Source organism: Ursus americanus, chromosome 2 (genome assembly GCF_024610735.1).
Source record: "Ursus americanus isolate L20-20 chromosome 2, mUrsAme1.1.p, whole genome shotgun sequence".
Taxonomy (NCBI): Eukaryota; Metazoa; Chordata; class Mammalia; order Carnivora; family Ursidae; genus Ursus; species Ursus americanus.
In genome coordinates, this window is record NC_142128.1 from 28,227,404 (window position 1) to 28,242,956 (window position 15,553).

The 15,553-nt window shown below is 52.3% G+C and overlaps 1 protein-coding gene across 6 annotated transcripts in view; it reads right to left on the reverse strand.

Moving 5' to 3' along the window:
• ABCC1 (ATP binding cassette subfamily C member 1 (ABCC1 blood group)) overlaps positions 1-15,553 on the reverse strand; it is a 129,653-nt gene that overhangs the window by 71,624 nt on the left and 42,476 nt on the right. For all 6 annotated transcript variants that reach the window (XR_015727886.1, XM_045776062.2, XM_045776066.2 and 3 more), the window contains exons 4-5: positions 11,653-11,790; positions 10,133-10,258 (exon numbers count right to left, since the gene is read on the reverse strand). Coding sequence is in view for 5 of the 6 variants with exons in the window: in XM_045776062.2 (XP_045632018.2) it covers positions 10,133-10,258; positions 11,653-11,790 (264 nt within the window). In the remaining variant the exon portion in view is untranslated. The remainder of the gene's footprint in view (positions 1-10,132; positions 10,259-11,652; positions 11,791-15,553) is intronic.

The following is a 15,553-nucleotide window of genomic DNA, read 5'->3' on the forward strand; positions in this document are numbered from 1 at the left end:
ACAACCCCAACTGCAGTGAGGATCGTCCCCTGAAGCTAGGTCAGTGCACCAGTGAGGTCACTGGTATCTTAGGGAGATCACAGCAAGAGAGCCGATAAGTGGATGGCGGCTGATCCAGCCGACAAAGGTCAGAGAAGGTATCCCTGAGCTGGGGTCTGAAAACCGAGTGAAGGAAAACAAGGAAAGGGGAGGAGCAAGGCGGTCTCGGCAGCGAGAGAGTGTGTGCAAAGGTCCTGCTGCAAAAGGGAGCATAACCTACTCCGGGAACCAAGAGGCAGCTGAGCAGTCTACACTGGAGGCCATATAAGGGATTTTGGTCTTCATTGCAAGTGCAAAGGGAAGTCATCAACACATTCCAAGCAAGCTCTCACAGAACCTCTTTCCCAGAGGCACAGAGATGAGCTCCAACAACACACACACACACACACACACCAGGAAAGGGATGTCAGCATGGAGCTTCTGAGACCACACCCGAGGGCCAACTTTCCACATTGATACATTCAGGTCTATATTGTGAAATACACGCTTTCGTGAAGGGGGGGGCACCATGCAGTGATGAGGTCTCTAACAGAGGAGGCCGCTCCGCATTCCAGCATTTTTCAGAGACCGCACTGGAGAGCTGGGCAAGCGCACACGTTCTACCAGAGTGCTTTTCCATCCAGGATGCAGGTGTTTTACAAACAACACCACACCTGGTCCCCACCTCCGAGAGATTCCGATCAAGCTGGTTTGGGGTGGGACGAGGGCATCAAGTTTTTCTGTTTGTTTTTCACTCCCAGAGTCTCCTTGGCAAAGTGGTTTGGCAGGAAATGTCCCAGGTAAGCCTCGAATGTCCTGTCACACCTGATATACCAAGGAAGCTAAAGACGTGTGGAGTCAAAAGGCCTCAGAAACAACCAGAAGTGGCCCCGAACTTGCCCGAAAAGGGATGATGTGAGCCTCGATCAGGAAAGTAAGTAGAAGGGACTGTGACGATCATATATGTTTAAAGACACATTCTCACAATGACACCGAAAAACAAAAGGCAACCCCTTGGTGCCGTTCATGAAAAGATGCACGTGAACCAAGCCGCCGTCTAGAAAACAGGGAAAGGGCAGGAGACAAGCGTGTTCTCCACGTTTTCTAAATGAACTTCACTGCAGGGTGACCAAAGAGATGAGGGGAAGTGTCTGCATAGAAATAGTCCAACCGGGACACCTGGGTGGCTCCGTGGGTTGAGCGTCCAAGTCTTGATTTCGGCTCAGGTGATGATCTCAGGGTCATGAGATCAAGGCCCGCATAGGGCTCTGCACTGGGTACGGAGCCTACTTGAGATTCTCTCTCCCCCTCTCCCTCTTGGCCCCTCCTCGCCTAAAAAATAGTCCAGCTAATACACGAAGGATGAATGACAGAATATTAAGACAATGAGCCATTTTGCAACCACAGTGGATTATTGGAATACCTGGCGATACCCAACAATTATTATGAATGCTTTTAGGCCAGAGAGCGGAGTCACTGTTATACTACTTAAAATCCTTATCTTTCAGATATTCTCACTGGGGAGAGCTGGGCGAAGGGCAGACAGGAATTCTACTACTTCTGCAACCTTTGGTAAGTCACGTTTATTTCAAAATAAAAAGTTACTAGATATGTTTAAATCCCTATCTTTCAGAGATATGTACTGAAGTGTCTCCACAGTGAGGTGCGTCTGTTATACGCTGCTGTCTACTTCTGTACATGTGGGGAAGCTTCCAGCATAAAAAGCTAAATGACAAGCTTCCCCAGTGACGCCAACCCGCATCATGGGCCCAGAACCACCGGGCTCCACTCTGGGGCCACGGGGGTGTCAGGAGGTTCCCAGTCCTGCCTGCGCCGGATTCCAACCTGTGGAGCTTGAGGAACACGGGTGGGCCAGGGTCCCACCCCATGCCAGCTTAGATCGGTGCCTCTGGGCTGGGGCCCTGGCCTCAGGAGATTTATAATAAGGAAATCAGATGCTGTTTGCCTCAAAGACCTGTGTTCCAGACCAACCTAAAGGAGAGTAAGTTCAGACTTTGGAGCCAGGTTTCAAATCCCCGGGATGCCATTTTCTCGCTGAACGACCTGGGGCACGTCCCTCCACCTCAAAGCCTCGGTTTCGAATCTGGGAGATGGGAGTGGTGCGTGTGGCTGCTCAGCCGACCTCACACGACTGCTAGGAGGGACAAGCGAAATAAGTCTGTGGGACTGTGCTGTAAGCTGGAGCTTTTCCAACCCAGGGCGGCAACATTATTCTCAGGGGAGGCGGTGCCATTTGCTCTGGAGGCTGGTGGTGGGTGGGTTATCAGGTCAATCTCAAATGCTCCTCAACTGCAGCCCAGTTCCACCCCAGTGTGACAAGGTGGGGTCCCAGCGGGGAAGGGGAAGTGGAAAGGGGGTGGGACACAGCTGACAATGACTCATTTATTTCTTGAGCAAATATTTACGGAGGGCCTACTTAGATGCCAGGAGGTAGCTCAGGGCTGGGGACAGAGCTATGCATGAGACAAGACAGCGAGGTCCCCACCTGATAACGCTTCTCACCTGGGGGTGGGGGGAGCGCGGGGTGGGGGGGGGATGGGCAATTAGCAAGCCAACGGGAATAAATATATAAGGATCAACGGGAGCGCCACAACAGAGAAGAGAAATGAAGGTGACAGAGAGAGATGGGGGACTTGCTTACGCGGGAGGTGGCCAACAGCAAGGAGGTCAGAGGGAGGCTCTGAATCCCAGGCCGGCCACTTACCAGCTGTGGAACCTTAGCCAAAGTACCTGGTGATGAGATTAAATGAGATGAAGCACGTTAAGATTCCTTAACATGTACCTGGCACACAGTGAAAGCTGGAAGACACAGTATTAATACTAAAATCTGAAACAATAATAATGTCTTCTATTTCTCACAGCCCCACGACACACCAAGCACCGTGCCAGATGCCTTCCATAAGGGCTGGCAAAGAAAGGCCCACAGGCTGGCTGCTGGTCAATAAAGTGTGATTGGCACACAGCGATGCCCGCTCATTTACATACTGTCTACGTCCGCTCCTGAGCCACGACGGCAGACGTGAGTAGTTGCAACACAAACTACGTGGTCAGCAAAGCCTGAAATATTTACTGTCTGGCTCCTTACAAAGAGAGCTGGCTAGGCTAAGCCCTGCTCACATCACAGCTCACAACACCCTGAAACAGGGGTCACTAAGGTCACTAAGGCATAAAACCAGAGCTCAAATGACGGCCTTTTGCCTCCAAACCTGGTCTTTCAGTCTCGGCATCAACGTGGAACATCGCTGTGCGAGTTACAGACCTTGCAGAGATGCCCAGTGGAGGGGCAGGTGGGGGCCGAAATGCAGCCTGTGTCCACCTCAATGAGACCCCCCCGCCAAGTCCCGTGCCTGTAAGGGGCTGCATCAGCCCAAAGGAGGCAGGGCCGTGCCCCAATTCATCCACCCACACAGGGTACAATGTCTTTTTCTCATTTGCAAGGCGACACGGAGCGAACAGCAGGGTGTTAGGCACATGCACAACAGGCGAGGTCCCCAAATCCTGGCATTCTCTCAAAATTAGGCAACTCCAGCCATCGGGCAGGAACGAAGCAACATTTTGACTGTGGAATCGAAGGCAAATTCATTCCCTTTCCACCCTCCCATATACAAACGGAGTCGTACCCCTGAGACTATAAGAAACGATAGCCCTGAGGGAAAAGATTAATCCTCACTCTGGCCAGTGAAAATCCCAGCTGCTGCGAGAAAATTCTCCCAGCAAATGCAATGAGATCGCATTGTTTACAAGACCATTTCACAGTTCCTAATTTGCATGCTCCAAGAGCTTTGTCCAATTCGCCTCCTCCCTCCTTTGGATCCAAACAGGGATTTTCAGATTATGAGAAGCCACACCAGGCCGACAGAAGGCCCACGTCACCAGCACAGAGAAGGAAACCTCTAAGTTTGGTAGCTGGTTTCTGGAAGTCCCTATCTGACACTGAAGGCCTTCTATGATCATAGACAATTCGAATTCTGAAGTAGCCAAGAACTGCTAACTAAAGAAGAACAAAGGGCATGGGTGCTGGATGAGAACCCAGATGATATCCTGTTCAACTGAAACCAAGCAAAACATTCTCAAAGCTGCCAGCTCCGGGCATCCCAGCCACAGAGGCTGGAGCAGAGTAGCTCCCAAGCCAGGATGGGGGAGACTTATTACCGGGTCCCCCATTCACTCAGAAAGGAGAAAAGTTCGGACAAGCCCTGAATGAAGGGCAGAGGGAGAAGAAAGTCTGATTTATGCAACGTACGGAGAAAGCCGCATTCTTTGGCATCTGTATCTGGCACTGGCTGATTTGGCAGAAACCATGTGGCTTAAACCAATTTGGTACAATAGCCCCAGGCACTGGTTCTTCGAGGACCAGTCATTCATGAGCTCACACCAGGCAGTTTGGGGACGCTGTCTGGGTCCTTCAGCACTCTGGCCTTCTTGTCACACCGTCTCTGGATCCCTGCACCGCTTTTCTGGTGTTGATTCTGCTTTTTTTTTTGTTTCCTGCTGGTTAACTCCCACTCTGCACTGCCTTCACACCCAGCAGGAAGGGGGTGCGTGATACAGCAGGACAGCTCAGGGCAGGGGTGCTCCAATGTGGCCCCCCCCACCAGGAGACACGGTGCCTGGGGAATCCGTTAGAAAAGCAAAAGCCTGGGTCCCACCAAGATCTACTGACGCAGACTCTGGGGGTGGGGCTCAGTGGTCCATGGTGTACCAGGCCTCCCAGGTGATGCACGCTCCGGTGAGCTAACCCAAGAGAAGGGCTTCTGATCCAGCCTTGTGAACGCCACCACTCTGGCCCTCTGTATTCTCACCTGTACAATGAAGGGAGACTCACAGTCCTGCCTCATCCAGATGCTTCGAAAGGACTAAGTTTAAAAAATAAATAAATAAATAAAAATAAACCAACATAGAGGGTTGCTGTCCAGCTCAGCCTCCCTCCCAACCCACTTGCGCTGCTGGAATGGCTGTTAAGTGCCACTAGCCTCTCCATGTCCCACGCACCCCCTCCTTTCAGCCGGGGGGGGGGTCCTCCAAAACACCTCCAACCTGAACATGTCACTCCCCACACTGAGAATCTTCCATCAGGTCAAGATCGTGAGTCCTCACGGTGACACACAATTCTCCTTGACTTTGCACACTCGGCTCCCTGGCCCTTCCAGCCCAGCCAAGCAGACCACGCAGCTCCCAAAACCCACAAGTTCCTTTATATGGGGGGGTTTCTGCACATGCTCAGTCCTCTGCCGGGAGCACCTTCCCATGCAGCCTTATTGGCCTGGCCGATGCCTCTCACTTTTTGGACGCGGGCCCCTCCTCCCCCGGACGCTGGCCCTGGAGCCCCAGGCTGAGTTGGGAACCCCTCCTCCGGCCCCTCCGCCCCCAGCACTTCCCTGCCTCAGAGCCCACTGGCGAGCCCACAGCCCTCTCCTCGATGGTCAAGTTTGTTGATTTCAGTCCTCAGAGTCTGGCTGAGCACCGGGCACCACCCCCAGCCCCACATGACAATGAATTACTAACGACCAACAGCATAAAGGAGAAAAGCCTTAAACACGGGGTTTATGACGCTTTCCTAAACAGTCCAAGCTCTGTGGCTGCCTCTGGGGTGTGTGGGGTAGAGACGGACCAGGAGGGGCGGCAGGGAACTTTCTGGGGTCCTGGTAATATTCTAGATCTTGATAGGGGCTTGGATTACTCATTTGTCAGCACACGTCAAACGGTCACTTCACACTCAGGAATTTCATTACGTAAATCCTGCTTTTTAAGGAAATACGAGAGAACTGTTACACAGACATGGAACTCTAGCTAATGGTTTGCACGGTGAAGTGCTTGGGGGAAGGATACTAAGGACTTTGGAGTAAGTTTGAGATACCAAAAAAATTTAGCCGGTTGGCGGGCTGGTCGGCTGGCCGGCCAGACACGTGATCAAGCAAGGTTAGCAAAATGTTAACAGTGAAATCAGACTGGTGAGTAGATGGGTGCTGTGTCATTCTTTCAACTTTTCTGTGAGTTTGACATGTTCCCAGCAAAATACCTGGGGAGGGGGGATATACTCCATTTATGGACAGGGGTAAAATTACCTCTTACGCCAAATGAGCGGAGCACTTTTCCTAAACGTGCTAAACCACACTTTTCTACTGTGAACCACCCATGGATCTTGTTAAAATGAGACTTTGACCCAGCAGGGCTCAGTCGGCCCAAGACTCTGCATTTCTAACAGCACCTGGGGCCTGTTGATGCAGCTGGTCCGAAGACCCCACTTTCAGAAGTGGGGGGGGTCTACGGTATGACCACGTTTGCCTCTGATGCCTCCAAGTGCAAACGGAAACACCCTCCTTCCACCTGCCCCACCCTAAGCAGGGGCCTCAGGGCCAGCAAGCTGAAGGATCACAGGCTGGGGCTGGACAGGAACCCCAGGGGAGCCCTGTGAGGCTTGGTCAGCCACTCCCAAATTCCAGGCAGCCCAGGGCCTGGAGGAGAGAGGGGAGCAACCCCACCAAAAAACCCGGGCCAGAAAAGACATCTGAGTCATGCAGAGGGCACAGGGCCAGCTGGGGAGGACGCCGGCTTCGGTGACTCAGCAGGAGAGAGCCCAGAGAAGCCCAGCGCTGCCAGCTCCCCTGGAGGCCCCGCCTGATCCCGGCCACGCCGGAAGCATGGCTGAACGCTCCCTCCAAGGACAAGCAGCATATGACCGAGGCTCCGACCTCAGGAGAGCAGCTGGGCTAGACTCTCCGCATCTTCAGGGCTCCACTGTGATGCAAACCCTGAGGGTGCTCGGGATACAGGCCGAGAAAGCACCCGCCAGTGTCCTCCCCTGCTGATCACAGGCCTCAGATCCCAGCGTGAAGGGGCTGTGGCGAGCACCAAATGCAGCCTCAACCCATTTTCAAGAAGGTGGCACTGAGGTTCCGGAAGGAGGAGGGACTTGCCTGAAGTCACAAATCTAAGTCACAGATCCTGATTCTCAGGCTTCCCAGGCTTCATCTCGACTGGAGTTACACGGCTGTTTGTCCACTCGCCCGTTCGATGACTGTCCCCTGCGAGGCCACAAGCTTCCTGAAGATACCCCGTAGACTGCACTGTCCAAAGACAGCCAGACATCATCGGCCATCCCATGAGCTCTTCTTATGACAAGAGCTGACCTCTCCCCCATCTAGAGGTGGGGGCTGTGTCCCCACCCCTTGAACCCTGGCCGACTTTTGGGATGGCCTCCATCGAGAGAGTGTGGCAGCAGTGACACTATGGGACAGGACTGGGTCATAAGCAGTGACACAGCTTCCACCTGGCTCTCTGTCTGGAAACACTCGTCCTGAGACGCGAGCCACCGCACCGTGACCTCACCCAGGCTACAAAGACATGGACCGTCAAGTCCATTGGAGGCTCGGGCCGGGGGCCAGCGCTAACCACCAGACACAGGAGTGAGGCTGGTTACTGTCGGAGAGACCCCACAGGGGAGCCGCCCAGCTGAGCCCGGGCAACACCCAGCACTATGAAACCTGATAATACACTGCTATTGTTTTATGGAACCAAATTCAGGGTGGTTTGTTATAAGTAGTAGATAACTGTAGTAAGACACGAACCACACCGACCTCACACCCCGCTGAGTCCCCGGAACCAAGCACAGTATACAACAGGTGCTTAATGAATGTCCGTTGAAGGGATAAAGGGAGCCCGGGTCTACCCAACTCCAACAGGGGGCTCCTCTTCCGTCACACCGTGTTGCTTCCACCATCAGATTTAGGGTTAAGTTAGAGTCTAACAGGCCGACCATCTTCTCTAAGCTTAGATTCTTAATAAAAAGAATGGCTCGGGACAAGAGTCAGGGTGTCCCCGGCCCCTGCAAGCCCAGCCTCCAGCTGCCCGGGTGCGGCAAAGCAGGCCCCAGCCCCGGCTGCTGGGAACGCAGAAAGTACAACGGGAGGAAGAAGCCAGCTCTGCGAGCATCCAGGAAAGAAGCAAAAGGAACTTACTCAAATCCCCAGAGGGAACCAGAAATCAGAAACTCCCTCCCCCATAGAGCATCTGAGACAGTCCCCTCTGGAAGGCAGGTTTTCAGGTGTTACAGGGAGCCTGGGGAGCCAGGTGAGCTCCAGGTCGCCCTGCCAGCTTTCCCCGGGCTCAGTTTACCCTCAGAGCAGCTCAGGGTCTGCACCCACTCAGGTGAGGATGACTCGTCCTGTGTGCTCTCCAGCTCCCCAGCAGAGCCTGACATTTAATAAAAGTTTCCTGATAGGGACACGCCACTGACAAACACCCACACCCAGGTACGCAAACACTGATGTACAGGGGATCCAACAGCCGTAGATGTCAGAGCCCGTCCTTCCTGCCAAGCGTGAGCTGGGTTCCAGTGGGTGCCCCAGGCATGGTCACTGCCCTTGTGAACTTTATACACAAGCACACACACACGCACAAGAACACACAAACGCACACATGCACACAAACACATTTTCGTGCAAACACATGAACATAAATACACGCACGCACACACACACACAAACACGCACAGACAGCTATGTGCACAAACACGCACACACACACACACACACACACAAGCACACACACACTTTGCAAATTTCTCCAACACCACTCCTCCTTGAGCAGGGAAGTCCAAGATTGGGGCCTCTCAGAACACATACTGGGACACGGGTTTCAACAAACACGTTCGCAAGTGTCAACCTCTTCCGAGCCGATTCCCCACAGGTGCCTTCATCACCCACAAAGGCAGCCTCGGCCTTTTGCTGAGGCGCAGGCCAAACCCAACAGAACCACAGCAGCTGAAAACTGCTCTCGCTGCAATTTCACCAGTTAACAGCTGACTAACCACAAACAAAGTGTCAAATAAATGCTCCACAGGTTCCCCTCCCACTCAGACTAAAATCCAGTGGCTCAGGCAAACACAGGCAACTGTCCCCACCTGTGAGATGCCATGTCTTGGCTGTCTCTGGCCTCCCACTGCTCCAGCCATACCGGCGTTTCCTGCTGTTCCCTTGACATTTCATGGCAGCTCCTGCCCCAGGGCCTTTGCACTTGCCACCCCTCTGCCTGGACCACTCTTCCTCTGGGTATTCACTCAGCTCACTCCCTTGCTCCAGTGAGGTTTCATGAGGGAGGCCTTCCCTGATGGCTCCTATCACATCGTAACTACCCATGACCTTCAACCAACATATCAATTTCCTTTCCATGCTTTCTTCTCCTCCACAGGATTTACTGCCACCTAACTGACAATACTTAGAGCTCCTGGGTTACTATTTGTCCACACCCCCACCTACCCGCATGACAACACAGGCCTCAGGTGGGTAAGAACTGCTTTATTCACTACCACAGCCCTGCGCCCAGATTGGGGCCTTGCACGTGGCACTGGACAGAGGGAGGGAGGGAAGAAGGGGGAGAAGGAGGGAGAGGGGGAAGGAGAAAGGAAGAGAGGGAAACAGGAAGGAAGAACAGAAGCAGCAACAGGAAAGGACTATGTTCCCTTTTATTTCACCAGCTAGAACACTGGCCCTATCTCCACCCCACCCACTCACATCCATGGGTACATACAGGATTTCCATGTGCCCCAAACTGACAGAACAGACCAACTCAAATCCCTCAGGGGCCTGACACAGACAGCAAAAGAAGGAAGCAAGATTATATAGTGCAAGAGGGAGTGGTGGGGATTGCAGTACTTTAGTAGGGCCACGCACCCCAGCTGAGGTCAAACTGCTGCTGTGGGGGATAATGGTCCTAACACTGTCAGAACTTCTCATTTTTCTAGAAAACCTGCATAGTTACAATTTATGGGAAATTTCCTAACTTTTAAATGTTTGCTCACATGTTCTAAAAACACTATGTCCATCAAATGAGAAAACCTACATGCCTGCAAGACACAGCAGTTTACAATTATGAATCCGATTCCCTCCTTAAGTCCTCCTAGCCACAGCTAGGCCTCTGTTTTTCCATCTGTGGAATGGGACAATGATAGGACCTCTCTCTGGGCCTTTGGGGAAGATGGAATGAGATCCCAGGTGGACGATATTGGCACAGAACAGATGTCTAATCCACAAGAGCTGGCAAGGTGCAGTATTTTCACACGCATGTGCACACACACGTCTCTGATCACACTTACGGGGTCGTGGATGGTTTCAGAGAACAGGGGCGGTCGGTCCGAGAAGCAGGACAGCACGAGCTGCATCAGCACGAGGGAAAAGTAAATGTAGAAAGTGACATCGCGAAACACGTCGATTTCAGCATCCTAAACGTAAGCCAAGGAAGAGAAGATCACTTTCTGGAAGCAGCCTGCCGAGGCCGGGGGAGCAGGCAGCAGACCCAGGAACAAGCCCTCCTGCCCTGAGCCACCTCCCCCAACAGAAGAGAGGGGGTTAAATCACAGTGCAGTCCCGGATGCCCGGTGAGGGCGGCCCACGTGGTGAAGGGAGGCTCGGGCGTGGGGATGAAGCAGGCCCACATTCAAGGCCTGGCTCCGCTCATACCAGCCCCCGGATGTTGCCAACTCACTCAACCTCTCCGCACTTCAGTTTTCCCGTCTATAAACAAATCGGCGGTTCTCAGTCGGGGGCGATTTTGCCTCCCGGGGAACCCAGTGAGTGGAGGCCAGGGATGCCATGCTCCCCTCCCCTCCACGACATCCTACAAAGGTCAGGACAGCCCCTTACGACAAAGGCATCTCCGGCCCAAAACGTCAATGAGTGCTGAGGCTCAGAAACCCCGTCAGAGTAATTGTGAGCAGTCAATAAGATTACTCATGAAAAAAAACCTTAGTCCCTGCCTGGCACCTTGGAAACATGACCTCAATAAATGTCGGCTACCCTCAGTACTAAACACCATCCATACTGAACACTGCAGGGGCTGAATAAAGGTTCAGTTACTGACTAGCTGGAAGGAGGCGGAGAACAGCAGGGTAGCAGGTAGCGTCTGAAAAAGCACACTCCTCCGAGTTCCCAGGAGCGGCGTATGGCAGCCAATGGGAACGACTTCTTAGCCAGAGTGCTGGCTGCTGGCACTGAGGTAACACAGGGACAGGTATCGGGTCCCATAGGGGGGCAGCCGCTCTGCAAACACCACTCCCCACTCAGCTCTGTTCCAGACTGATGAGATCTAGAGCTGACTTGCCTTGCTGTTCACGGCTGACAGAGGCTCAGAGGGTGGGGTGCATTTGCCCATGGCTCCCACCTCTGGAGAATCCACATGGGCCCCTGAAGCTACCCAAGTAAGTGGGGCCCTGAGGAAAGAAGGTTCTAGAACAAAGTCTGGATGAGCTAGGGAAATCCCTGGTAAAGAAGCTGGGCCCAGGTAGCACCCAACCTCTAGTTCCCATAGCAATGCACAATTTCCACATAAGCTGCAAGGAGCAAGCATCTCTTCCAAGGGGCCACTGCAGTAAGATGTGGAATAAGGGGGGGGCGCCTGGGTGGCACAGCGGTTAAGCGTCTGCCTTCGGCTCAGGGCGTGATCCCGGCATTATGGGATCGAGCCCCACATCAGGCTCTTCCGCTATGAGCCTGCTTCTTCCTCTCCCACTCCCCCTGCTTGTGTTCCCTCTCTCGCTGGCTGTCTCTATCTCTGTCGAATAAATAAATAAAATCTTAAAAAAAAAAAAAAAAGATGTGGAATAAGGCCACCACTTACCTCTTTTAAGGCAGTCATGATTTTGGATCTCAAGATGGCAAGGGCACACAGTAGGGCTACAAGCCAGAAAGTGAGCATGATCCCCGAGGACTGGACTCCCTTCCTTCTCTCGAGTTGAATTAAAAAGGTAGCAAGCAGCTGCAAGAGTGAAACATACAATAGGAGTTGTCAGAAGACCAGGCCCCCATAGTCCTGGAAGATGTTAGTCCTGGAGTAGGGCTGCCCTCAGCTCAGTGGCACCAAAAAACAGCCCGGGGAGGAGTGGGCTCCCGTACCAGCTCTGCTCTTGCCTTGCTGGGTGACCCTGGACAAGTCACTGAACTTCTCTGAGCCTCCGCTGCCTCGTCTGCAAAAGAGAGAGGACTATATATAGCACCTAACGTGAAAGTGGTGGGAATTTAAGGAGACCGTGTATAGATCTGGGATAGGATGGCAAAGTGGAGGGAAGCTCAGTTTACAAGAGAGAGGCCCGCTTTTTCCTGAATGAATGAGCATGGCTGAGCACCAATAAAACTTTATTTACAAAAACAGGCAGGGGGCCGACCCTTCATTTACAGGTAGTCCCAGCCCTGACAGAGACTAATTATTGTCCCTCGGGCAACAGTGAAATCTGTTCTCTTTCATAGGAGATAAAGGTTCTGTTATCTGCCTATATTTATACATCTCATCTGCAAGGAACTTTATTAGAATGACAGAGGGTGGGGGGAGCTGGGATTTTATTTCATTCCTAATATCTGAAGCTATTACTCCATTTCACACACGACTTAACGATCAGGGAGAGAAAATAAGCAATAAGACGGCTTTTTCTCAAAAGACGGAGAAAGGCCGCGGCCATTCCCCTGACAAGCAAAGCTGGCCTCAGGAGAATCCCCAAAGCTGGTCATGAGGCAGACTTCCGAGGAGCTAAAGGTCACCCACAGCACCTGCCCTTACTCCCCAGAAGCACATCCGCTTGTCTGTCCTCATCCATCCTCCTGGGGGGCCCCCCATCTCCCTCACTTCCCACATTTAACCCATCAGCAACTGGCACTGCCTCTGCCACCAAGGCCGATCCTCAGTTCGTCCACTGCTCACCCTGGCCCCAGCTCCCTCCCCTTGTTCTGGGTGACCCCATGGGCCCCCCACTGCTTCCCAGCTTCACCTCTTGCTCCAATAATCCAATCTGTTCTCCACTCCTCGGCTTTTCAATACACAGAGCCAGACATGCCACACCCTTGCTCCAAACGTCTCCCTTTAAAACTGGGGGTATTAACCTGGGGTGCAAGGACAGGCTGTGGCTAGAACCCAGAGGTCCGTGAACTTGGATAGGAAAACAATCACATCCTCACTCTCCCTCAAATCAGCACCACCGGTCATTAAGTGAAGGCAATAAACCACACAGCATTAGTGGTCCCTGGGGCTCTGTCACCATTAGAAATTGTATCTGAAAATATACAGGTGAAGATGTCCCCCACGATCATATACGGTCATCACGACTTGGAAATTAAGGAGGCATCCTACCTGCTGGTAGACCTTGATTTGAAATGCACGTATGTTTTTACTTTTTTAATCATTTGCTAACTGTGTTTTTATGCAGTTGGTTTTCCAAACCCGGTGCCCTGCGACTGAACAATGGATGACAACGTGTGATGAAACCATACCATCAAACACACAGAACGACTAAACTAACAAACACCTCTGGACACACACAACGGGGCTGAACAGCAGGTCTGAGAAGTCAGCCTCACACAGCCCCAGGCAGCAGGGCGCCATTCATGTGACATTCTGGAAAAGGCAAAGTGACAGGGGCAGAAAACACACCCACGGTTGCCAGGGCATGGGGCCGTGGAGGGAGGGGCTGACCACACAGCGGGGGCAGCACGAGGGAACTTTTTAGGGCAATGGGACTGTTCTAGATCTCGACTATGCAGCTGGTAGTTACCTGACAGTGTGGCTTTGTCAAAACTCATGAACTTGTATTTAAAAGAAAGTGAGTTTTACTATATTTAAATTAAAGCTCAAGTAAAAACACAGACGTCATCACAAAATCTTCACATATGTACGTGTGTGTATGACTGGTTTCCGTTGTGATCCTTTGTATTTATGTTAGGAACATGATCGTCAGACCTGACTGGCAAAGGAGAAAGGGGCCTGTGGCACAAAAAAAGTTTTAAAACCCACGTTTGGGAATGCCAAAAGAAACAAAACAAAACCCGCTCACCCTGAAGCTCAAGGTCCTACAGGGTCAGCCCTCTGCCCTTATTGCTGTCCCGCTCTCCTCCTCTCTTTCCTCCCTCTTCCTCAGCCACAGAGACCAACTCCTCCATTTCTCCCTCTGACCCCAGGACTTTTGCACGTGCCATTCTCTCCAACTGGACAGTCCTCTGTCTTCAGCCTCTTCAACCTTTTAATATCCTGCTCATCGTGTGGCCTCAGCTCCATCACCCCTTCTTCTCTAGCCCCCAGACCAAACACATTTGCCAAACTTCATCCCCATGGCACTTTGCACAAGAGCAAACACTTTGTGCCTTTTGGGGGAATCAATGAGTATCCGTTTGCACAAATGGACATATGTTCCATGAGGACAGGAACTGTATCTGTCTTATCTCCAATTCCTGGCACACGGTAAGGATAGAAATATATCTGCTGACTACTGGCATCCCATATTCCTAGTACCTGTATACTCCTGCCCCTAGGGGAGTAGAGAGAATGTCACCGTAGCATGAACAGCAGGGCTGATCCTTTATTCTGCCACTGAGCCCACAGGGGAAGAGAGATACTGAGGCTCTCACAGGCCAGTTCACCTCTTAGCTAGCTCAGAGCCTCAAATGGCATACAGCTCGGTGACCCTCAGCCCATCACACGTGTGTCCCCAGAATCACATACTCATGAATGAAGAAAAGACCAGGAACAGGGAAAATTTAGGGAGTATGAGCCCCTCCAGCCACAGCTAGTCTACCTCTGCACCTTCTTGCCCAACATACAGTCTAAGACCTTCGGGCCAGCAAAGTCAAGCTCTTCATTTACCAATTCCCTTGACATGTTTATGGAGTCTTATTACATGCTAGGCATGGTGCCCAGCTATGGGGACACAGAGGTGAACGAAGCCCACAGGGAGAGCCAGGTATTGGCAAAGAACCCCACAAACAGTGGTGCAGATGCCGGGGTATGAAGCCAGTTCTACCACTTATTGGCGGTGTGACCCTGGGTCAGTTCCTTCACTTCTCTGTGCCTCAACTGGCTTATCTATGAACATAGAAATAATGAGCAAAAATCCCTAAATGAGTTAATATGTAAAGGGATAAGGAATGTTATCAAGTGCAATAAAGATTCACGGCCACGGGGTGCCTGGGGGCTCTGTCCGTTAAGCAGCTGCCCGTGGCTCAGGTCAAGATCCCAGAGTCCCGGGATGGAGGCCCGCACAAGGCTCCCTGCTGAGTAGGGAGCCTGTTTCTCTCTCTGCCTGCCACTCCCCCTGCTTGTGCTCTCTCTCTCTCAGATAAAATCTTAACACAAAGGATTCACAGCCCTCCGCAATCTGGCTCCAACTTGCTTTTCTTTTCCCATCTTCTGTCACCTCTGCTGTCCACCCCCTAAAGCCCCACTCCACATTCCAGCTTCACAGATGGCCACTCCTTCAATCCCAGCCTCTAACCCTTCCTTGGACTCACTGCTCTCCCAGATCAAAACACCCTGCCCCGAACCTACTTCCCTCCTTGTTGTCAAACACGCAAGGGCTACGCTCGCTGCGAACTTTAGGACCAAGGTATTGGGTGCATACGCGGGAATGGCCCTTAATTCGGAGCACATCACTGTGGCAGGCGGGCGCTAAAACCATGGCCTCCGCAGCAACCACCCCCCACTCAGCTATGCATTAGCTGTATGACCCTGAGGACATTTAATGTCTCTATGCCTTAGTCTC